The sequence below is a fragment of the Pelmatolapia mariae genome, linkage group LG6 (genome assembly GCF_036321145.2).
Source record: "Pelmatolapia mariae isolate MD_Pm_ZW linkage group LG6, Pm_UMD_F_2, whole genome shotgun sequence".
NCBI lineage: Eukaryota > Metazoa > Chordata > Actinopteri > Cichliformes > Cichlidae > Pelmatolapia > Pelmatolapia mariae.
In genome coordinates, this window is record NC_086232.1 from 40,951,602 (window position 1) to 40,977,722 (window position 26,121).

The 26,121-nt window shown below is 40.0% G+C and overlaps 1 protein-coding gene across 1 annotated transcript in view; it reads left to right on the forward strand.

Moving 5' to 3' along the window:
- Positions 1-26,121, forward strand: part of dnah6 (dynein, axonemal, heavy chain 6) — a 112,865-nt gene that overhangs the window by 49,858 nt on the left and 36,886 nt on the right. The window contains 4 exon segments of the mRNA XM_063477345.1: positions 90-211; positions 511-640; positions 765-892; positions 1,110-1,295. Coding sequence (XP_063333415.1) covers positions 90-211; positions 511-640; positions 765-892; positions 1,110-1,295 — 566 coding nt within the window.

Here is a 26,121-nt window from a genome sequence, read left to right on the forward strand (position 1 = left end):
GTGATTTATGACCCTGTTACATACGGGCGCGTATGCACACTGCACGCTCACATGCTATATATCTCAGTTAATGGTTTTCTCCCTGTAAGGTGTTTACTACGCTCCAGAGTCAGATGAACTCGAACAATATAAGAAGTATATTGAGAATCTTCCAATCATTGATGATCCTGAGATCTTTGGTATGCATGAGAATGCCAACTTGGCTTTTCAGGTGAGGAACAATACTGTAACAACACCAGTACATTACAAGCAAATGTCTCTATCTCTATTTTTTTACCAGACTGCCAGTTGTTCTCTTAAATATAAATGACTGTGCAATTTCTTATTTATACGTAGTTTTTCAAAATCTGTTAAATTTTTCACTTCACAGCAATTGTAAGAAATGGCTTGTGGTCATTTTAGCTATTTAAAGTTATGTTTCTCATGCAGTTTATGAGCTTTGGGAGTGCTATGATAAAATATCAATACATGAGTGTGTGTGTGTGTGTGTGTGTGTGTTTGCCTCTGCAGTGTCAAGAAACTATAACTCTGATCAATACCATACTGGATGTTAATCCTCGTTCTTCAGCACAACATGGAGCTAAGAGTAACGATGACATAGTCTGCGAGCTCGCTGAACTGATTCTAGCCAAACTGCCCAGTACGCTGACCCCACATAGATTCACCTGCACTTAGATCTCAGTTACTGCTGAGACTTTGCATTATTACACTCACTCTTTTGCCCCATGTTTTCATTGTGAACTTGTCTTTCTTTTGGAGTGCAGAGCGACTGGACATGCATGAAGCAATTGACACACTGTTTATCAAAGACACCAATGGGTACCTGAACTCCCTCACAAGTGTTTTGGCCCAAGAAGCAGACCGATTCAACAACCTGCTTAAAGTTCTCAGGGTGACGTAAAAACCACACACATTTAATTGGTGGAGATCATCTCATGACCACTTCAGGAGTTTTCTTTGGATTATAGTTTATTTACTTGATCTTAAAGAAACATTCAAATAGAAAAAACCTAAACAATCAAAAATATGCCTTCTGTGTAGTTTCAGAAATAACATTTTTAGGAATCTGTCGTTACTGTGATGTGTTACTCTCACTTTCTTTTTCATAGATGTCTCTCATCACTCTGCAAAAGGCAATAGCAGGTCTCGTTGTGATGTCAGAGGAAATGGACCGAATCTACACAAGCTTTCTGAACAACCAGGTCCCCACTCACTGGGCAAACTCTGCCTACCCTTCCCTCAAACCGCTGTCTTCTTGGGTCAGAGACTTGACTTTCAGAACTTCCTTTATCCAGGTTTGCATACAGATATTAACAAAAACACACACGTTTTCAGGTTCAGTCCAGAGGAATTATAGAAGTTTGTGTGAAATGTGTCTTTATAAAGCTAACATAAATTATGTGGGGGAAATTGGATTAGAATAGAAGTCTTTTTCTAGCTCAGGTCTGGGTTATTGGCTGTATTTTATTGGTTCGGGTGTGTGCACGTGTGTGTATGTTTGTGTGTGTGCATGCATATGTACTTTTGCATACATTTGATTTGTGTTTTATCTCATTAGGTTGGAAAACTGTAATAACACATGTACATTCTGAGTTCATCTATCTGCCTCTCTGTACATCCTGGTTTAGTGTTTGGTTCATCTTCTCTGATTTAAGCTGTTCTTCCTTAAGTCTGCTCTGAACATGTATGGTACAGTCACTATAATTCACTTAAACAAGCACAAACAGGGTAAAGTCCTGTTAGTTTATACAGCAGTGGATAAACACTGAGACACACTCCACATGCTGATTATCTTAGGAAACAGAATCCAATGTAAACTGATTCACTGGGTCACCTCAGGTCCCATCAGTAATAGGATGCCTGTAATGCACTATATTAAATAAAAGAAGAAGATACTGCATAAAGAAAGATATCGTTATTTAAAGATGCATATATTTTAATTGCATCTCTGCTTCTCTTTTCCTCTCTTGCAAGACTGGTGTGGAGCTAGCTGCTGGCATTAATGGTGAGCGCATCACTGACTGGCCTACAGTGTGGGCACCAATACCGGGGGCTACTGGCCTAGCCCTCCCAAAACACTGTGGAGCAATCTGATGACCCCTCCCCAAACCGAAGGTCACATTACTCCCTGCAGAGAACAGATCAGGCATAGCGCTATCCGCAGTTTCCTCGCCTAACATGTTGACCCAAGCGAGATATCACTGTTTAACAGCAAAAAAAAAAAAAAACGAGCCTAGCCCCCACACACAATTATGCAAAACTTCACAAAACAATGAAATGTGGGAGGAAAAAAACATCAAAGAATCAAAACACCATAGGAAATAAAATAAAATCAATTAAAACAGGCTGTAAAAGCCAATATCAATAGAAAAAAAAAAAAATTACAATCTGTACCTGTATAATTTGAGGCAACAATATGAAACAGTGACAGAAATGATCACCTACATATTTGCCCTTTAAGTTCACACGTGACAGAGATGCCTGCAAGCCAAATTGCGGGGCATCGATCACACGCAAGATATAAAAACCTGTGAGTCAAAGCGCAGGGCACAGAACCCTGGCACACAGCGCACAGCTGCAGAGAGGAGGCGGGAAAACAGCGGCAGCAGAAGGAGGAGGAGATCGCCGGATTGGCGATGTGACGGGTCAGCGGCACCAAGTGTAACCGGTGTGATTCTGCGTTGTGTCTGACGATAAAAGGTAAAAGAAAGAAAGACCTGCAAGTAAATAGTTTGCCCACTCCAGCTTCTACGACCAAATACAAACAGTGGGGAAGAGGGTTAGCTCAACCCACCACAACTTCCAAGCTAGCAAGAAGTATATATTCATGCTAGCATTTATGGCGCCTAAAACACTTTTATGATGCACACATACAACACACTTATAACATCTAACAAAAACAGGCTTAATAATGACAATAATTGAACTAAAATCGCAATCATAAACATCAGGGTGGCTAAATATGAATTACATGTGTGTTTTAAAGGGTTGGGAAAGAAATTACACCAACCTCTCCCACAGGGGAATTGTAGAAAAGGAGAGAGGCAAAAGGGGTACACTGTATTTATAGGGTTGCACCAAAGAAGAAGAAAAGAATGAGGAGGGGCTCTAACTGATAAAGTCAGGTATAAAAGGAATGGTTTGGGGGTTTAGAACACATTTTGTGTAATTATAACAATGTGATTTATGGCCCTGTTACATACGCGCGTATGCACACTGCATGCTCACATGCTATATATCTCAGTTAATGGTTTTCTCCCTGTAAGGTGTTTACTACGCTCCAGAGTCAGATGAACTCGAACAATATAAGAAGTATATTGAGAATCTTCCAATCATTGATGATCCTGAGATCTTTGGTATGCATGAGAATGCCAACTTGGCTTTTCAGGTGAGGAACAATACTGTAACAACACCAGTACATTACAAGCAAATGTCTCTATCTCTATTTTTTACCAGACTGCCAGTTGTTCTCTTAAATATAAATGACTGTGCAATTTCTTATTTATACGTAGTTTTTCAAAATCTGTTAAATTTTTCACTTCACAGCAATTGTAAGAAATGGCTTGTGGTCATTTTAGCTATTTAAAGTTATGTTTCTCATGCAGTTTATGAGCTTTGGGAGTGCTATGATAAAATATCAATACATGAGTGTGTGTGTGTGTGTGTGTGTGTTTGCCTCTGCGGCGTCAAGAAACTATAACTCTGATCAAAGAAGGAACCTTTTAAAAAAAACAAGCACGTCCATGCTCACAGGTGTACACACAGGTGCTCACACACACAATCTACACCCTTTTTGGCTCCTACCTCAAATCACACTGTGCGCTGTCGATCTCACGTGCTGCACAATAATGTTTAATATTTAGTATTTACTGTCTTATTCCCATATATCATTGTGATGTTGTTTATTCTATTACTCTCGTTTTCTTCTGCTTGCTTTCTTTTTTCTTTCTCAACAGGTGATCCAGGTGATCGATATATGTATTTTTTGTCTGCTTATTCTGTTGGTTTTTGTTTTTTGCCCTTTTTCCCCGTCCCTCTTCTCAGTTTTTTTTCTTTCCCTCTTTCTTTTTCCCCTTTCTTTCCACCAGTCAAGTCTGTCCCGTATTCAGCAAGTGAAAATAAAATAAACAATAAAAGGTGAATCAAATGGACCATTACGGCAAGGCTGGGATGGTCCATTTGGTAAAGTAAATCCGTTGGGCATCTTTCTTCGCCTTTAGACAATAATTCTGATGGCAAAAGAACCAAACGGGACAGGTTAAAAAAAAAAAAAAAAAGAGTAACGATGACATAGTCACTCGCTGAACTGATTCTAGCCAAACTGCCCAGTACGCTGACCCCACATAGATTCACCTGCACATAGATCTCAGGTACTGCTGAGACTTTGCATTATTACACTCACTCTTTTGCCCCATGTTTTCATTGTGAACTTGTCTTTCTTTTGGAGTGCAGAGCGACTGGACATGCATGAAGCAATTGACACACTGTTTATCAAAGACACCAATGGGCACCAGAAACTCCCTCACAAGTGTTTTGGCCCAAGAAGCAGACCGATTCAACAACCTGCTTAAAGTTCTCAGGGTGACGTAAAAACCACACACATTTAATTGGTGGAGATCATCTCATGACCACTTCAGGAGTTTTCTTTGGATTATAGTTTATTTACTTGATCTTAAAGAAACATTCAAATAGAAAAAAATCTAAACAATCAAAAATATGCGTTCTGTGTAGTTTCAGAAATAACATTTTTAGGAATCTGTCGTTACTGTGATGTGTTACTCTCACTTTCTTTTTCGTAGATGTCTCTCATCACTCTGCAAAAGGCAATAGCAGGTCTCGTTGTGATGTCAGAGGAAATGGACCGAATCTACACAAGCTTTCTGAACAACCAGGTCCCCACTCACTGGGCAAACTCTGCCTACCCTTCCCTCAAACCGCTGTCTTCTTGGGTCAGAGACTTGACTTTCAGAACTTCCTTTATCCAGGTTTGCATACAGATATTAACAAAAACACACACGTTTTCAGGTTCAGTCCAGAGGAATTATAGAAGTTTGTGTGAAATGTGTCTTTATAAAGCTAACATAAATTATGTGGGGGAAATTGGATTAGAATAGAAGTCTTTTTCTAGCTCAGGTCTGGGTTATTGGCTGTATTTTATTGGTTCGGGTGTGTGCACGTGTGTGTATGTTTGTGTGTGTGCATGCATATGTACTTTTGCATACATTTGATTTGTGTTTTATCTCATTAGGTTGGAAAACTGTAATAACACATGTACATTCTGAGTTCATCTATCTGCCTCTCTGTACATCCTGGTTTAGTGTTTGGTTCATCTTCTCTGATTTAAGCTGTTCTTCCTTAAGTCTGCTCTGAACATGTATGGTACAGTCACTATAATTCACTTAAACAAGCACAAACAGGGTAAAGTCCTGTTAGTTTATACAGCAGTGGATAAACACTGAGACACACTCCACATGCTGATTATCTTAGGAAACAGAATCCAATGTAAACTGATTCACTGGGTCACCTCAGGTCCCATCAGTAATAGGATGCCTGTAATGCACTATATTAAATAAAAGAAGAAGATACTGCATAAAGAAAGATATCGTTATTTAAAGATGCATATATTTTAATTGCATCTCTGCTTCTCTTTTCCTCTCTTGCAAGACTGGTGTGGAGCTAGCTGCTGGCATTAATGGTGAGCGCATCACTGACTGGCCTACAGTGTGGGCACCAATACCGGGGGCTACTGGCCTAGCCCTCCCAAAACACTGTGGAGCAATCTGATGACCCCTCCCCAAACCGAAGGTCACATTACTCCCTGCAGAGAACAGATCAGGCATAGCGCTATCCGCAGTTTCCTCGCCTAACATGTTGACCCAAGCGAGATATCACTGTTTAACAGCAAAAAAAAAAAAAAAACGAGCCTAGCCCCCACACACAATTATGCAAAACTTCACAAAACAATGAAATGTGGGAGGAAAAAAACATCAAAGAATCAAAACACCATAGGAAATAAAATAAAATCAATTAAAACAGGCTGTAAAAGCCAATATCAATAGAAAAAAAAATAAATTACAATCTGTACCTGTATAATTTGAGGCAACAATATGAAACAGTGACAGAAATGATCACCTACATATTTGCCCTTTAAGTTCACACGTGACAGAGATGCCTGCAAGCCAAATTGCGGGGCATCGATCACACGCAAGATATAAAAACCTGTGAGTCAAAGCGCAGGGCACAGAACCCTGGCACACAGCGCACAGCTGCAGAGAGGAGGCGGGAAAACAGCGGCAGCAGAAGGAGGAGGAGATCGCCGGATTGGCGATGTGACGGGTCAGCGGCACCAAGTGTAACCGGTGTGATTCTGCGTTGTGTCTGACGATAAAAGGTAAAAGAAAGAAAGACCTGCAAGTAAATAGTTTGCCCACTCCAGCTTCTACGACCAAATACAAACAGTGGGGAAGAGGGTTAGCTCAACCCACCACAACTTCCAAGCTAGCAAGAAGTATATATTCATGCTAGCATTTATGGCGCCTAAAACACTTTTATGATGCACACATACAACACACTTATAACATCTAACAAAAACAGGCTTAATAATGACAATAATTGAACTAAAATCGCAATCATAAACATCAGGGTGGCTAAATATGAATTACATGTGTGTTTTAAAGGGTTGGGAAAGAAATTACACCAACCTCTCCCACAGGGGAATTGTAGAAAAGGAGAGAGGCAAAAGGGGTACACTGTATTTATAGGGTTGCACCAAAGAAGAAGAAAAGAATGAGGAGGGGCTCTAACTGATAATGAACATAACTACAGGCTTGGAGGTCCTAAAAGTCAGGTATAAAAGGAACGGTTTGGGGGTTTAGAACACATTTTGTGTAATTATTACAATGTGATTTATGACCCTGTTACATACGGGCGCGTATGCACACTGCACGCTCACATGCTATATATCTCAGTTAATGGTTTTCTCCCTGTAAGGTGTTTACTACGCTCCAGAGTCAGATGAACTCGAACAATATAAGAAGTATATTGAGAATCTTCCAATCATTGATGATCCTGAGATCTTTGGTATGCATGAGAATGCCAACTTGGCTTTTCAGGTGAGGAACAATACTGTAACAACACCAGTACATTACAAGCAAATGTCTCTATCTCTATTTTTTTACCAGACTGCCAGTTGTTCTCTTAAATATAAATGACTGTGCAATTTCTTATTTATACGTAGTTTTTCAAAATCTGTTAAATTTTTCACTTCACAGCAATTGTAAGAAATGGCTTGTGGTCATTTTAGCTATTTAAAGTTATGTTTCTCATGCAGTTTATGAGCTTTGGGAGTGCTATGATAAAATATCAATACATGAGTGTGTGTGTGTGTGTTTGCCTCTGCAGTGTCAAGAAACTATAACTCTGATCAATACCATACTGGATGTTAATCCTCGTTCTTCAGCACAACATGGAGCTAAGAGTAACGATGACATAGTCTGCGAGCTCGCTGAACTGATTCTAGCCAAACTGCCCAGTACGCTGACCCCACATAGATTCACCTGCACTTAGATCTCAGTTACTGCTGAGACTTTGCATTATTACACTCACTCTTTTGCCCCATGTTTTCATTGTGAACTTGTCTTTCTTTTGGAGTGCAGAGCGACTGGACATGCATGAAGCAATTGACACACTGTTTATCAAAGACACCAATGGGTACCTGAACTCCCTCACAAGTGTTTTGGCCCAAGAAGCAGACCGATTCAACAACCTGCTTAAAGTTCTCAGGGTGACGTAAAAACCACACACATTTAATTGGTGGAGATCATCTCATGACCACTTCAGGAGTTTTCTTTGGATTATAGTTTATTTACTTGATCTTAAAGAAACATTCAAATAGAAAAAACCTAAACAATCAAAAATATGCCTTCTGTGTAGTTTCAGAAATAACATTTTTAGGAATCTGTCGTTACTGTGATGTGTTACTCTCACTTTCTTTTTCATAGATGTCTCTCATCACTCTGCAAAAGGCAATAGCAGGTCTCGTTGTGATGTCAGAGGAAATGGACCGAATCTACACAAGCTTTCTGAACAACCAGGTCCCCACTCACTGGGCAAACTCTGCCTACCCTTCCCTCAAACCGCTGTCTTCTTGGGTCAGAGACTTGACTTTCAGAACTTCCTTTATCCAGGTTTGCATACAGATATTAACAAAAACACACACGTTTTCAGGTTCAGTCCAGAGGAATTATAGAAGTTTGTGTGAAATGTGTCTTTATAAAGCTAACATAAATTATGTGGGGGAAATTGGATTAGAATAGAAGTCTTTTTCTAGCTCAGGTCTGGGTTATTGGCTGTATTTTATTGGTTCGGGTGTGTGCACGTGTGTGTATGTTTGTGTGTGTGCATGCATATGTACTTTTGCATACATTTGATTTGTGTTTTATCTCATTAGGTTGGAAAACTGTAATAACACATGTACATTCTGAGTTCATCTATCTGCCTCTCTGTACATCCTGGTTTAGTGTTTGGTTCATCTTCTCTGATTTAAGCTGTTCTTCCTTAAGTCTGCTCTGAACATGTATGGTACAGTCACTATAATTCACTTAAACAAGCACAAACAGGGTAAAGTCCTGTTAGTTTATACAGCAGTGGATAAACACTGAGACACACTCCACATGCTGATTATCTTAGGAAACAGAATCCAATGTAAACTGATTCACTGGGTCACCTCAGGTCCCATCAGTAATAGGATGCCTGTAATGCACTATATTAAATAAAAGAAGAAGATACTGCATAAAGAAAGATATCGTTATTTAAAGATGCATATATTTTAATTGCATCTCTGCTTCTCTTTTCCTCTCTTGCAAGACTGGTGTGGAGCTAGCTGCTGGCATTAATGGTGAGCGCATCACTGACTGGCCTACAGTGTGGGCACCAATACCGGGGGCTACTGGCCTAGCCCTCCCAAAACACTGTGGAGCAATCTGATGACCCCTCCCCAAACCGAAGGTCACATTACTCCCTGCAGAGAACAGATCAGGCATAGCGCTATCCGCAGTTTCCTCGCCTAACATGTTGACCCAAGCGAGATATCACTGTTTAACAGCAAAAAAAAAAAAAAACGAGCCTAGCCCCCACACACAATTATGCAAAACTTCACAAAACAATGAAATGTGGGAGGAAAAAAACATCAAAGAATCAAAACACCATAGGAAATAAAATAAAATCAATTAAAACAGGCTGTAAAAGCCAATATCAATAGAAAAAAAAATAAATTACAATCTGTACCTGTATAATTTGAGGCAACAATATGAAACAGTGACAGAAATGATCACCTACATATTTGCCCTTTAAGTTCACACGTGACAGAGATGCCTGCAAGCCAAATTGCGGGGCATCGATCACACGCAAGATATAAAAACCTGTGAGTCAAAGCGCAGGGCACAGAACCCTGGCACACAGCGCACAGCTGCAGAGAGGAGGCGGGAAAACAGCGGCAGCAGAAGGAGGAGGAGATCGCCGGATTGGCGATGTGACGGGTCAGCGGCACCAAGTGTAACCGGTGTGATTCTGCGTTGTGTCTGACGATAAAAGGTAAAAGAAAGAAAGACCTGCAAGTAAATAGTTTGCCCACTCCAGCTTCTACGACCAAATACAAACAGTGGGGAAGAGGGTTAGCTCAACCCACCACAACTTCCAAGCTAGCAAGAAGTATATATTCATGCTAGCATTTATGGCGCCTAAAACACTTTTATGATGCACACATACAACACACTTATAACATCTAACAAAAACAGGCTTAATAATGACAATAATTGAACTAAAATCGCAATCATAAACATCAGGGTGGCTAAATATGAATTACATGTGTGTTTTAAAGGGTTGGGAAAGAAATTACACCAACCTCTCCCACAGGGGAATTGTAGAAAAGGAGAGAGGCAAAAGGGGTACACTGTATTTATAGGGTTGCACCAAAGAAGAAGAAAAGAATGAGGAGGGGCTCTAACTGATAATGAACATAACTACAGGCTTGGAGGTCCTAAAAGTCAGGTATAAAAGGAACGGTTTGGGGGTTTAGAACACATTTTGTGTAATTATTACAATGTGATTTATGACCCTGTTACATACGGGCGCGTATGCACACTGCACGCTCACATGCTATATATCTCAGTTAATGGTTTTCTCCCTGTAAGGTGTTTACTACGCTCCAGAGTCAGATGAACTCGAACAATATAAGAAGTATATTGAGAATCTTCCAATCATTGATGATCCTGAGATCTTTGGTATGCATGAGAATGCCAACTTGGCTTTTCAGGTGAGGAACAATACTGTAACAACACCAGTACATTACAAGCAAATGTCTCTATCTCTATTTTTTTACCAGACTGCCAGTTGTTCTCTTAAATATAAATGACTGTGCAATTTCTTATTTATACGTAGTTTTTCAAAATCTGTTAAATTTTTCACTTCACAGCAATTGTAAGAAATGGCTTGTGGTCATTTTAGCTATTTAAAGTTATGTTTCTCATGCAGTTTATGAGCTTTGGGAGTGCTATGATAAAATATCAATACATGAGTGTGTGTGTGTGTGTGTGTGTTTGCCTCTGCAGTGTCAAGAAACTATAACTCTGATCAATACCATACTGGATGTTAATCCTCGTTCTTCAGCACAACATGGAGCTAAGAGTAACGATGACATAGTCTGCGAGCTCGCTGAACTGATTCTAGCCAAACTGCCCAGTACGCTGACCCCACATAGATTCACCTGCACTTAGATCTCAGTTACTGCTGAGACTTTGCATTATTACACTCACTCTTTTGCCCCATGTTTTCATTGTGAACTTGTCTTTCTTTTGGAGTGCAGAGCGACTGGACATGCATGAAGCAATTGACACACTGTTTATCAAAGACACCAATGGGTACCTGAACTCCCTCACAAGTGTTTTGGCCCAAGAAGCAGACCGATTCAACAACCTGCTTAAAGTTCTCAGGGTGACGTAAAAACCACACACATTTAATTGGTGGAGATCATCTCATGACCACTTCAGGAGTTTTCTTTGGATTATAGTTTATTTACTTGATCTTAAAGAAACATTCAAATAGAAAAAACCTAAACAATCAAAAATATGCCTTCTGTGTAGTTTCAGAAATAACATTTTTAGGAATCTGTCGTTACTGTGATGTGTTACTCTCACTTTCTTTTTCATAGATGTCTCTCATCACTCTGCAAAAGGCAATAGCAGGTCTCGTTGTGATGTCAGAGGAAATGGACCGAATCTACACAAGCTTTCTGAACAACCAGGTCCCCACTCACTGGGCAAACTCTGCCTACCCTTCCCTCAAACCGCTGTCTTCTTGGGTCAGAGACTTGACTTTCAGAACTTCCTTTATCCAGGTTTGCATACAGATATTAACAAAAACACACACGTTTTCAGGTTCAGTCCAGAGGAATTATAGAAGTTTGTGTGAAATGTGTCTTTATAAAGCTAACATAAATTATGTGGGGGAAATTGGATTAGAATAGAAGTCTTTTTCTAGCTCAGGTCTGGGTTATTGGCTGTATTTTATTGGTTCGGGTGTGTGCACGTGTGTGTATGTTTGTGTGTGTGCATGCATATGTACTTTTGCATACATTTGATTTGTGTTTTATCTCATTAGGTTGGAAAACTGTAATAACACATGTACATTCTGAGTTCATCTATCTGCCTCTCTGTACATCCTGGTTTAGTGTTTGGTTCATCTTCTCTGATTTAAGCTGTTCTTCCTTAAGTCTGCTCTGAACATGTATGGTACAGTCACTATAATTCACTTAAACAAGCACAAACAGGGTAAAGTCCTGTTAGTTTATACAGCAGTGGATAAACACTGAGACACACTCCACATGCTGATTATCTTAGGAAACAGAATCCAATGTAAACTGATTCACTGGGTCACCTCAGGTCCCATCAGTAATAGGATGCCTGTAATGCACTATATTAAATAAAAGAAGAAGATACTGCATAAAGAAAGATATCGTTATTTAAAGATGCATATATTTTAATTGCATCTCTGCTTCTCTTTTCCTCTCTTGCAAGACTGGTGTGGAGCTAGCTGCTGGCATTAATGGTGAGCGCATCACTGACTGGCCTACAGTGTGGGCACCAATACCGGGGGCTACTGGCCTAGCCCTCCCAAAACACTGTGGAGCAATCTGATGACCCCTCCCCAAACCGAAGGTCACATTACTCCCTGCAGAGAACAGATCAGGCATAGCGCTATCCGCAGTTTCCTCGCCTAACATGTTGACCCAAGCGAGATATCACTGTTTAACAGCAAAAAAAAAAAAAAACGAGCCTAGCCCCCACACACAATTATGCAAAACTTCACAAAACAATGAAATGTGGGAGGAAAAAAACATCAAAGAATCAAAACACCATAGGAAATAAAATAAAATCAATTAAAACAGGCTGTAAAAGCCAATATCAATAGAAAAAAAAAAAAATTACAATCTGTACCTGTATAATTTGAGGCAACAATATGAAACAGTGACAGAAATGATCACCTACATATTTGCCCTTTAAGTTCACACGTGACAGAGATGCCTGCAAGCCAAATTGCGGGGCATCGATCACACGCAAGATATAAAAACCTGTGAGTCAAAGCGCAGGGCACAGAACCCTGGCACACAGCGCACAGCTGCAGAGAGGAGGCGGGAAAACAGCGGCAGCAGAAGGAGGAGGAGATCGCCGGATTGGCGATGTGACGGGTCAGCGGCACCAAGTGTAACCGGTGTGATTCTGCGTTGTGTCTGACGATAAAAGGTAAAAGAAAGAAAGACCTGCAAGTAAATAGTTTGCCCACTCCAGCTTCTACGACCAAATACAAACAGTGGGGAAGAGGGTTAGCTCAACCCACCACAACTTCCAAGCTAGCAAGAAGTATATATTCATGCTAGCATTTATGGCGCCTAAAACACTTTTATGATGCACACATACAACACACTTATAACATCTAACAAAAACAGGCTTAATAATGACAATAATTGAACTAAAATCGCAATCATAAACATCAGGGTGGCTAAATATGAATTACATGTGTGTTTTAAAGGGTTGGGAAAGAAATTACACCAACCTCTCCCACAGGGGAATTGTAGAAAAGGAGAGAGGCAAAAGGGGTACACTGTATTTATAGGGTTGCACCAAAGAAGAAGAAAAGAATGAGGAGGGGCTCTAACTGATAAAGTCAGGTATAAAAGGAATGGTTTGGGGGTTTAGAACACATTTTGTGTAATTATAACAATGTGATTTATGGCCCTGTTACATACGCGCGTATGCACACTGCATGCTCACATGCTATATATCTCAGTTAATGGTTTTCTCCCTGTAAGGTGTTTACTACGCTCCAGAGTCAGATGAACTCGAACAATATAAGAAGTATATTGAGAATCTTCCAATCATTGATGATCCTGAGATCTTTGGTATGCATGAGAATGCCAACTTGGCTTTTCAGGTGAGGAACAATACTGTAACAACACCAGTACATTACAAGCAAATGTCTCTATCTCTATTTTTTTTACCAGACTGCCAGTTGTTCTCTTAAATATAAATGACTGTGCAATTTCTTATTTATACGTAGTTTTTCAAAATCTGTTAAATTTTTCACTTCACAGCAATTGTAAGAAATGGCTTGTGGTCATTTTAGCTATTTAAAGTTATGTTTCTCATGCAGTTTATGAGCTTTGGGAGTGCTATGATAAAATATCAATACATGAGTGTGTGTGTGTGTGTGTGTGTTTGCCTCTGCAGTGTCAAGAAACTATAACTCTGATCAATACCATACTGGATGTTAATCCTCGTTCTTCAGCACAACATGGAGCTAAGAGTAACGATGACATAGTCTGCGAGCTCGCTGAACTGATTCTAGCCAAACTGCCCAGTACGCTGACCCCACATAGATTCACCTGCACTTAGATCTCAGTTACTGCTGAGACTTTGCATTATTACACTCACTCTTTTGCCCCATGTTTTCATTGTGAACTTGTCTTTCTTTTGGAGTGCAGAGCGACTGGACATGCATGAAGCAATTGACACACTGTTTATCAAAGACACCAATGGGTACCTGAACTCCCTCACAAGTGTTTTGGCCCAAGAAGCAGACCGATTCAACAACCTGCTTAAAGTTCTCAGGGTGACGTAAAAACCACACACATTTAATTGGTGGAGATCATCTCATGACCACTTCAGGAGTTTTCTTTGGATTATAGTTTATTTACTTGATCTTAAAGAAACATTCAAATAGAAAAAAATCTAAACAATCAAAAATATGCGTTCTGTGTAGTTTCAGAAATAACATTTTTAGGAATCTGTCGTTACTGTGATGTGTTACTCTCACTTTCTTTTTCGTAGATGTCTCTCATCACTCTGCAAAAGGCAATAGCAGGTCTCGTTGTGATGTCAGAGGAAATGGACCGAATCTACACAAGCTTTCTGAACAACCAGGTCCCCACTCACTGGGCAAACTCTGCCTACCCTTCCCTCAAACCGCTGTCTTCTTGGGTCAGAGACTTGACTTTCAGAACTTCCTTTATCCAGGTTTGCATACAGATATTAACAAAAACACACACGTTTTCAGGTTCAGTCCAGAGGAATTATAGAAGTTTGTGTGAAATGTGTCTTTATAAAGCTAACATAAATTATGTGGGGGAAATTGGATTAGAATAGAAGTCTTTTTCTAGCTCAGGTCTGGGTTATTGGCTGTATTTTATTGGTTCGGGTGTGTGCACGTGTGTGTATGTTTGTGTGTGTGCATGCATATGTACTTTTGCATACATTTGATTTGTGTTTTATCTCATTAGGTTGGAAAACTGTAATAACACATGTACATTCTGAGTTCATCTATCTGCCTCTCTGTACATCCTGGTTTAGTGTTTGGTTCATCTTCTCTGATTTAAGCTGTTCTTCCTTAAGTCTGCTCTGAACATGTATGGTACAGTCACTATAATTCACTTAAACAAGCACAAACAGGGTAAAGTCCTGTTAGTTTATACAGCAGTGGATAAACACTGAGACACACTCCACATGCTGATTATCTTAGGAAACAGAATCCAATGTAAACTGATTCACTGGGTCACCTCAGGTCCCATCAGTAATAGGATGCCTGTAATGCACTATATTAAATAAAAGAAGAAGATACTGCATAAAGAAAGATATCGTTATTTAAAGATGCATATATTTTAATTGCATCTCTGCTTCTCTTTTCCTCTCTTGCAAGACTGGTGTGGAGCTAGCTGCTGGCATTAATGGTGAGCGCATCACTGACTGGCCTACAGTGTGGGCACCAATACCGGGGGCTACTGGCCTAGCCCTCCCAAAACACTGTGGAGCAATCTGATGACCCCTCCCCAAACCGAAGGTCACATTACTCCCTGCAGAGAACAGATCAGGCATAGCGCTATCCGCAGTTTCCTCGCCTAACATGTTGACCCAAGCGAGATATCACTGTTTAACAGCAAAAAAAAAAAAAAACGAGCCTAGCCCCCACACACAATTATGCAAAACTTCACAAAACAATGAAATGTGGGAGGAAAAAAACATCAAAGAATCAAAACACCATAGGAAATAAAATAAAATCAATTAAAACAGGCTGTAAAAGCCAATATCAATAGAAAAAAAAATAAATTACAATCTGTACCTGTATAATTTGAGGCAACAATATGAAACAGTGACAGAAATGATCACCTACATATTTGCCCTTTAAGTTCACACGTGACAGAGATGCCTGCAAGCCAAATTGCGGGGCATCGATCACACGCAAGATATAAAAACCTGTGAGTCAAAGCGCAGGGCACAGAACCCTGGCACACAGCGCACAGCTGCAGAGAGGAGGCGGGAAAACAGCGGCAGCAGAAGGAGGAGGAGATCGCCGGATTGGCGATGTGACGGGTCAGCGGCACCAAGTGTAACCGGTGTGATTCTGCGTTGTGTCTGACGATAAAAGGTAAAAGAAAGAAAGACCTGCAAGTAAATAGTTTGCCCACTCCAGCTTCTACGACCAAATACAAACAGTGGGGAAGAGGGTTAGCTCAACCCACCACAACTTCCAAGCTAGCAAGAAGTATATATTCATGCTAGCATTTATGGCGCCTAAAACACTTTTATGATGCACACATACAACACACTTATAACATCTAACAAAAACAGGCTTAATAATGACAATAATTGAACTAAAATCGCAATCATAAACATCAGGGTGGCTAAATATGAATTACATGTGTGTTTTAAAGGGTTGGGAAAGAAATTACACCAACCTCTCCCACAGGGGAATTGTAGAAAAGGAGAGAGGCAAAAGGGGTACACTGTATTTATAGGGTTGCACCAAAGAAGAAGAAAAGAATGAGGAGGGGCTCTAACTGATAATGAACATAACTACAGGCTTGGAGGTCCTAAAAGTCAGGTATAAAAGGAACGGTTTGGGGGTTTAGAACACATTTTGTGTAATTATTACAATGTGATTTATGACCCTGTTACATACGGGCGCGTATGCACACTGCACGCTCACATGCTATATATCTCAGTTAATGGTTTTCTCCCTGTAAGGTGTTTACTACGCTCCAGAGTCAGATGAACTCGAACAATATAAGAAGTATATTGAGAATCTTCCAATCATTGATGATCCTGAGATCTTTGGTATGCATGAGAATGCCAACTTGGCTTTTCAGGTGAGGAACAATACTGTAACAACACCAGTACATTACAAGCAAATGTCTCTATCTCTATTTTTTTACCAGACTGCCAGTTGTTCTCTTAAATATAAATGACTGTGCAATTTCTTATTTATACGTAGTTTTTCAAAATCTGTTAAATTTTTCACTTCACAGCAATTGTAAGAAATGGCTTGTGGTCATTTTAGCTATTTAAAGTTATGTTTCTCATGCAGTTTATGAGCTTTGGGAGTGCTATGATAAAATATCAATACATGAGTGTGTGTGTGTGTGTTTGCCTCTGCAGTGTCAAGAAACTATAACTCTGATCAATACCATACTGGATGTTAATCCTCGTTCTTCAGCACAACATGGAGCTAAGAGTAACGATGACATAGTCTGCGAGCTCGCTGAACTGATTCTAGCCAAACTGCCCAGTACGCTGACCCCACATAGATTCACCTGCACTTAGATCTCAGTTACTGCTGAGACTTTGCATTATTACACTCACTCTTTTGCCCCATGTTTTCATTGTGAACTTGTCTTTCTTTTGGAGTGCAGAGCGACTGGACATGCATGAAGCAATTGACACACTGTTTATCAAAGACACCAATGGGTACCTGAACTCCCTCACAAGTGTTTTGGCCCAAGAAGCAGACCGATTCAACAACCTGCTTAAAGTTCTCAGGGTGACGTAAAAACCACACACATTTAATTGGTGGAGATCATCTCATGACCACTTCAGGAGTTTTCTTTGGATTATAGTTTATTTACTTGATCTTAAAGAAACATTCAAATAGAAAAAACCTAAACAATCAAAAATATGCCTTCTGTGTAGTTTCAGAAATAACATTTTTAGGAATCTGTCGTTACTGTGATGTGTTACTCTCACTTTCTTTTTCATAGATGTCTCTCATCACTCTGCAAAAGGCAATAGCAGGTCTCGTTGTGATGTCAGAGGAAATGGACCGAATCTACACAAGCTTTCTGAACAACCAGGTCCCCACTCACTGGGCAAACTCTGCCTACCCTTCCCTCAAACCGCTGTCTTCTTGGGTCAGAGACTTGACTTTCAGAACTTCCTTTATCCAGGTTTGCATACAGATATTAACAAAAACACACACGTTTTCAGGTTCAGTCCAGAGGAATTATAGAAGTTTGTGTGAAATGTGTCTTTATAAAGCTAACATAAATTATGTGGGGGAAATTGGATTAGAATAGAAGTCTTTTTCTAGCTCAGGTCTGGGTTATTGGCTGTATTTTATTGGTTCGGGTGTGTGCACGTGTGTGTATGTTTGTGTGTGTGCATGCATATGTACTTTTGCATACATTTGATTTGTGTTTTATCTCATTAGGTTGGAAAACTGTAATAACACATGTACATTCTGAGTTCATCTATCTGCCTCTCTGTACATCCTGGTTTAGTGTTTGGTTCATCTTCTCTGATTTAAGCTGTTCTTCCTTAAGTCTGCTCTGAACATGTATGGTACAGTCACTATAATTCACTTAAACAAGCACAAACAGGGTAAAGTCCTGTTAGTTTATACAGCAGTGGATAAACACTGAGACACACTCCACATGCTGATTATCTTAGGAAACAGAATCCAATGTAAACTGATTCACTGGGTCACCTCAGGTCCCATCAGTAATAGGATGCCTGTAATGCACTATATTAAATAAAAGAAGAAGATACTGCATAAAGAAAGATATCGTTATTTAAAGATGCATATATTTTAATTGCATCTCTGCTTCTCTTTTCCTCTCTTGCAAGACTGGTGTGGAGCTAGCTGCTGGCATTAATGGTGAGCGCATCACTGACTGGCCTACAGTGTGGGCACCAATACCGGGGGCTACTGGCCTAGCCCTCCCAAAACACTGTGGAGCAATCTGATGACCCCTCCCCAAACCGAAGGTCACATTACTCCCTGCAGAGAACAGATCAGGCATAGCGCTATCCGCAGTTTCCTCGCCTAACATGTTGACCCAAGCGAGATATCACTGTTTAACAGCAAAAAAAAAAAAAAACGAGCCTAGCCCCCACACACAATTATGCAAAACTTCACAAAACAATGAAATGTGGGAGGAAAAAAACATCAAAGAATCAAAACACCATAGGAAATAAAATAAAATCAATTAAAACAGGCTGTAAAAGCCAATATCAATAGAAAAAAAAAAAAATTACAATCTGTACCTGTATAATTTGAGGCAACAATATGAAACAGTGACAGAAATGATCACCTACATATTTGCCCTTTAAGTTCACACGTGACAGAGATGCCTGCAAGCCAAATTGCGGGGCATCGATCACACGCAAGATATAAAAACCTGTGAGTCAAAGCGCAGGGCACAGAACCCTGGCACACAGCGCACAGCTGCAGAGAGGAGGCGGGAAAACAGCGGCAGCAGAAGGAGGAGGAGATCGCCGGATTGGCGATGTGACGGGTCAGCGGCACCAAGTGTAACCGGTGTGATTCTGCGTTGTGTCTGACGATAAAAGGTAAAAGAAAGAAAGACCTGCAAGTAAATAGTTTGCCCACTCCAGCTTCTACGACCAAATACAAACAGTGGGGAAGAGGGTTAGCTCAACCCACCACAACTTCCAAGCTAGCAAGAAGTATATATTCATGCTAGCATTTATGGCGCCTAAAACACTTTTATGATGCACACATACAACACACTTATAACATCTAACAAAAACAGGCTTAATAATGACAATAATTGAACTAAAATCGCAATCATAAACATCAGGGTGGCTAAATATGAATTACATGTGTGTTTTAAAGGGTTGGGAAAGAAATTACACCAACCTCTCCCACAGGGGAATTGTAGAAAAGGAGAGAGGCAAAAGGGGTACACTGTATTTATAGGGTTGCACCAAAGAAGAAGAAAAGAATGAGGAGGGGCTCTAACTGATAATGAACATAACTACAGGCTTGGAGGTCCTAAAAGTCAGGTATAAAAGGAACGGTTTGGGGGTTTAGAACACATTTTGTGTAATTATTACAATGTGATTTATGACCCTGTTACATACGGGCGCGTATGCACACTGCACGCTCACATGCTATATATCTCAGTTAATGGTTTTCTCCCTGTAAGGTGTTTACTACGCTCCAGAGTCAGATGAACTCGAACAATATAAGAAGTATATTGAGAATCTTCCAATCATTGATGATCCTGAGATCTTTGGTATGCATGAGAATGCCAACTTGGCTTTTCAGGTGAGGAACAATACTGTAACAACACCAGTACATTACAAGCAAATGTCTCTATCTCTATTTTTTTTACCAGACTGCCAGTTGTTCTCTTAAATATAAATGACTGTGCAATTTCTTATTTATACGTAGTTTTTCAAAATCTGTTAAATTTTTCACTTCACAGCAATTGTAAGAAATGGCTTGTGGTCATTTTAGCTATTTAAAGTTATGTTTCTCATGCAGTTTATGAGCTTTGGGAGTGCTATGATAAAATATCAATACATGAGTGTGTGTGTGTGTGTGTGTGTTTGCCTCTGCAGTGTCAAGAAACTATAACTCTGATCAATACCATACTGGATGTTAATCCTCGTTCTTCAGCACAACATGGAGCTAAGAGTAACGATGACATAGTCTGCGAGCTCGCTGAACTGATTCTAGCCAAACTGCCCAGTACGCTGACCCCACATAGATTCACCTGCACTTAGATCTCAGTTACTGCTGAGACTTTGCATTATTACACTCACTCTTTTGCCCCATGTTTTCATTGTGAACTTGTCTTTCTTTTGGAGTGCAGAGCGACTGGACATGCATGAAGCAATTGACACACTGTTTATCAAAGACACCAATGGGTACCTGAACTCCCTCACAAGTGTTTTGGCCCAAGAAGCAGACCGATTCAACAACCTGCTTAAAGTTCTCAGGGTGACGTAAAAACCACACACATTTAATTGGTGGAGATCATCTCATGACCACTTCAGGAGTTTTCTTTGGATTATAGTTTATTTACTTGATCTTAAAGAAACATTCAAATAGAAAAAACCTAAACAATCAAAAATATGCCTTCTGTGTAGTTTCAGAAATAACATTTTTAGGAATCTGTCGTTACTGTGATGTGTTACTCTCACTTTCTTTTTCATAGATGTCTCTCATCACTCTGCAAAAGGCAATAGCAGGTCTCGTTGTGATGTCAGAGGAAATGGACCGAATCTACACAAGCTTTCTGAACAACCAGGTCCCCACTCACTGGGCAAACTCTGCCTACCCTTCCCTCAAACCGCTGTCTTCTTGGGTCAGAGACTTGACTTTCAGAACTTCCTTTATCCAGGTTTGCATACAGATATTAACAAAAACACACACGTTTTCAGGTTCAGTCCAGAGGAATTATAGAAGTTTGTGTGAAATGTGTCTTTATAAAGCTAACATAAATTATGTGGGGGAAATTGGATTAGAATAGAAGTCTTTTTCTAGCTCAGGTCTGGGTTATTGGCTGTATTTTATTGGTTCGGGTGTGTGCACGTGTGTGTATGTTTGTGTGTGTGCATGCATATGTACTTTTGCATACATTTGATTTGTGTTTTATCTCATTAGGTTGGAAAACTGTAATAACACATGTACATTCTGAGTTCATCTATCTGCCTCTCTGTACATCCTGGTTTAGTGTTTGGTTCATCTTCTCTGATTTAAGCTGTTCTTCCTTAAGTCTGCTCTGAACATGTATGGTACAGTCACTATAATTCACTTAAACAAGCACAAACAGGGTAAAGTCCTGTTAGTTTATACAGCAGTGGATAAACACTGAGACACACTCCACATGCTGATTATCTTAGGAAACAGAATCCAATGTAAACTGATTCACTGGGTCACCTCAGGTCCCATCAGTAATAGGATGCCTGTAATGCACTATATTAAATAAAAGAAGAAGATACTGCATAAAGAAAGATATCGTTATTTAAAGATGCATATATTTTAATTGCATCTCTGCTTCTCTTTTCCTCTCTTGCAAGACTGGTGTGGAGCTAGCTGCTGGCATTAATGGTGAGCGCATCACTGACTGGCCTACAGTGTGGGCACCAATACCGGGGGCTACTGGCCTAGCCCTCCCAAAACACTGTGGAGCAATCTGATGACCCCTCCCCAAACCGAAGGTCACATTACTCCCTGCAGAGAACAGATCAGGCATAGCGCTATCCGCAGTTTCCTCGCCTAACATGTTGACCCAAGCGAGATATCACTGTTTAACAGCAAAAAAAAAAAAAAACGAGCCTAGCCCCCACACACAATTATGCAAAACTTCACAAAACAATGAAATGTGGGAGGAAAAAAACATCAAAGAATCAAAACACCATAGGAAATAAAATAAAATCAATTAAAACAGGCTGTAAAAGCCAATATCAATAGAAAAAAAAATAAATTACAATCTGTACCTGTATAATTTGAGGCAACAATATGAAACAGTGACAGAAATGATCACCTACATATTTGCCCTTTAAGTTCACACGTGACAGAGATGCCTGCAAGCCAAATTGCGGGGCATCGATCACACGCAAGATATAAAAACCTGTGAGTCAAAGCGCAGGGCACAGAACCCTGGCACACAGCGCACAGCTGCAGAGAGGAGGCGGGAAAACAGCGGCAGCAGAAGGAGGAGGAGATCGCCGGATTGGCGATGTGACGGGTCAGCGGCACCAAGTGTAACCGGTGTGATTCTGCGTTGTGTCTGACGATAAAAGGTAAAAGAAAGAAAGACCTGCAAGTAAATAGTTTGCCCACTCCAGCTTCTACGACCAAATACAAACAGTGGGGAAGAGGGTTAGCTCAACCCACCACAACTTCCAAGCTAGCAAGAAGTATATATTCATGCTAGCATTTATGGCGCCTAAAACACTTTTATGATGCACACATACAACACACTTATAACATCTAACAAAAACAGGCTTAATAATGACAATAATTGAACTAAAATCGCAATCATAAACATCAGGGTGGCTAAATATGAATTACATGTGTGTTTTAAAGGGTTGGGAAAGAAATTACACCAACCTCTCCCACAGGGGAATTGTAGAAAAGGAGAGAGGCAAAAGGGGTACACTGTATTTATAGGGTTGCACCAAAGAAGAAGAAAAGAATGAGGAGGGGCTCTAACTGATAAAGTCAGGTATAAAAGGAACGGTTTGGGGGTTTAGAACACATTTTGTGTAATTATAACAATGTGATTTATGGCCCTGTTACATACGCGCGTATGCACACTGCATGCTCACATGCTATATATCTCAGTTAATGGTTTTCTCCCTGTAAGGTGTTTACTACGCTCCAGAGTCAGATGAACTCGAACAATATAAGAAGTATATTGAGAATCTTCCAATCATTGATGATCCTGAGATCTTTGGTATGCATGAGAATGCCAACTTGGCTTTTCAGGTGAGGAACAATACTGTAACAACACCAGTACATTACAAGCAAATGTCTCTATCTCTATTTTTTTACCAGACTGCCAGTTGTTCTCTTAAATATAAATGACTGTGCAATTTCTTATTTATACGTAGTTTTTCAAAATCTGTTAAATTTTTCACTTCACAGCAATTGTAAGAAATGGCTTGTGGTCATTTTAGCTATTTAAAGTTATGTTTCTCATGCAGTTTATGAGCTTTGGGAGTGCTATGATAAAATATCAATACATGAGTGTGTGTGTGTGTGTGTGTGTGTGTGTGTTTGCCTCTGCGGCGTCAAGAAACTATAACTCTGATCAAAGAAGGAACCTTTTAAAAAAAACAAGCACGTCCATGCTCACAGGTGTACACACAGGTGCTCACACACACAATCTACACCCTTTTTGGCTCCTACCTCAAATCACACTGTGCGCTGTCGATCTCACGTGCTGCACAATAATGTTTAATATTTAGTATTTACTGTCTTATTCCCATATATCATTGTGATGTTGTTTATTCTATTACTCTCGTTTTCTTCTGCTTGCTTTCTTTTTTCTTTCTCAACAGGTGATCCAGGTGATCGATATATGTATTTTTTTGTCTGCTTATTCTGTTGGTTTTTGTTTTTTGCCCTTTTTCCCCGTCCCTCTTCTCAGTTTTTTTTCTTTCCCTCTTTCTTTTTCCCCTTTCTTTCCACCAGTCAAGTCTGTCCCGTATTCAGCAAGTGAAAATAAAATAAACAATAAAAGGTGAATCAAATGGACCATTACGGCAAGGCTGGGATGGTCCATTTGGTAAAGTAAATCCGTTGGGCATCTTTCTTCGCCTTTAGACAATAATTCTGATGGCAAAAGAACCAAACGGGACAGGTTAAAAAAAAAAAAAAAAAAAAAAAAAGAGTAACGATGACATAGTCACTCGCTGAACTGATTCTAGCCAAACTGCCCAGTACGCTGACCCCACATAGATTCACCTGCACATAGATCTCAGGTACTGCTGAGACTTTGCATTATTACACTCACTCTTTTGCCCCATGTTTTCATTGTGAACTTGTCTTTCTTTTGGAGTGCAGAGCGACTGGACATGCATGAAGCAATTGACACACTGTTTATCAAAGACACCAATGGGCACCAGAAACTCCCTCACAAGTGTTTTGGCCCAAGAAGCAGACCGATTCAACAACCTGCTTAAAGTTCTCAGGGTGACGTAAAAACCACACACATTTAATTGGTGGAGATCATCTCATGACCACTTCAGGAGTTTTCTTTGGATTATAGTTTATTTACTTGATCTTAAAGAAACATTCAAATAGAAAAAAATCTAAACAATCAAAAATATGCGTTCTGTGTAGTTTCAGAAATAACATTTTTAGGAATCTGTCGTTACTGTGATGTGTTACTCTCACTTTCTTTTTCGTAGATGTCTCTCATCACTCTGCAAAAGGCAATAGCAGGTCTCGTTGTGATGTCAGAGGAAATGGACCGAATCTACACAAGCTTTCTGAACAACCAGGTCCCCACTCACTGGGCAAACTCTGCCTACCCTTCCCTCAAACCGCTGTCTTCTTGGGTCAGAGACTTGACTTTCAGAACTTCCTTTATCCAGGTTTGCATACAGATATTAACAAAAACACACACGTTTTCAGGTTCAGTCCAGAGGAATTATAGAAGTTTGTGTGAAATGTGTCTTTATAAAGCTAACATAAATTATGTGGGGGAAATTGGATTAGAATAGAAGTCTTTTTCTAGCTCAGGTCTGGGTTATTGGCTGTATTTTATTGGTTCGGGTGTGTGCACGTGTGTGTATGTTTGTGTGTGTGCATGCATATGTACTTTTGCATACATTTGATTTGTGTTTTATCTCATTAGGTTGGAAAACTGTAATAACACATGTACATTCTGAGTTCATCTATCTGCCTCTCTGTACATCCTGGTTTAGTGTTTGGTTCATCTTCTCTGATTTAAGCTGTTCTTCCTTAAGTCTGCTCTGAACATGTATGGTACAGTCACTATAATTCACTTAAACAAGCACAAACAGGGTAAAGTCCTGTTAGTTTATACAGCAGTGGATAAACACTGAGACACACTCCACATGCTGATTATCTTAGGAAACAGAATCCAATGTAAACTGATTCACTGGGTCACCTCAGGTCCCATCAGTAATAGGATGCCTGTAATGCACTATATTAAATAAAAGAAGAAGATACTGCATAAAGAAAGATATCGTTATTTAAAGATGCATATATTTTAATTGCATCTCTGCTTCTCTTTTCCTCTCTTGCAAGACTGGTGTGGAGCTAGCTGCTGGCATTAATGGTGAGCGCATCACTGACTGGCCTACAGTGTGGGCACCAATACCGGGGGCTACTGGCCTAGCCCTCCCAAAACACTGTGGAGCAATCTGATGACCCCTCCCCAAACCGAAGGTCACATTACTCCCTGCAGAGAACAGATCAGGCATAGCGCTATCCGCAGTTTCCTCGCCTAACATGTTGACCCAAGCGAGATATCACTGTTTAACAGCAAAAAAAAAAAAAAAAACGAGCCTAGCCCCCACACACAATTATGCAAAACTTCACAAAACAATGAAATGTGGGAGGAAAAAAACATCAAAGAATCAAAACACCATAGGAAATAAAATAAAATCAATTAAAACAGGCTGTAAAAGCCAATATCAATAGAAAAAAAAATAAATTACAATCTGTACCTGTATAATTTGAGGCAACAATATGAAACAGTGACAGAAATGATCACCTACATATTTGCCCTTTAAGTTCACACGTGACAGAGATGCCTGCAAGCCAAATTGCGGGGCATCGATCACACGCAAGATATAAAAACCTGTGAGTCAAAGCGCAGGGCACAGAACCCTGGCACACAGCGCACAGCTGCAGAGAGGAGGCGGGAAAACAGCGGCAGCAGAAGGAGGAGGAGATCGCCGGATTGGCGATGTGACGGGTCAGCGGCACCAAGTGTAACCGGTGTGATTCTGCGTTGTGTCTGACGATAAAAGGTAAAAGAAAGAAAGACCTGCAAGTAAATAGTTT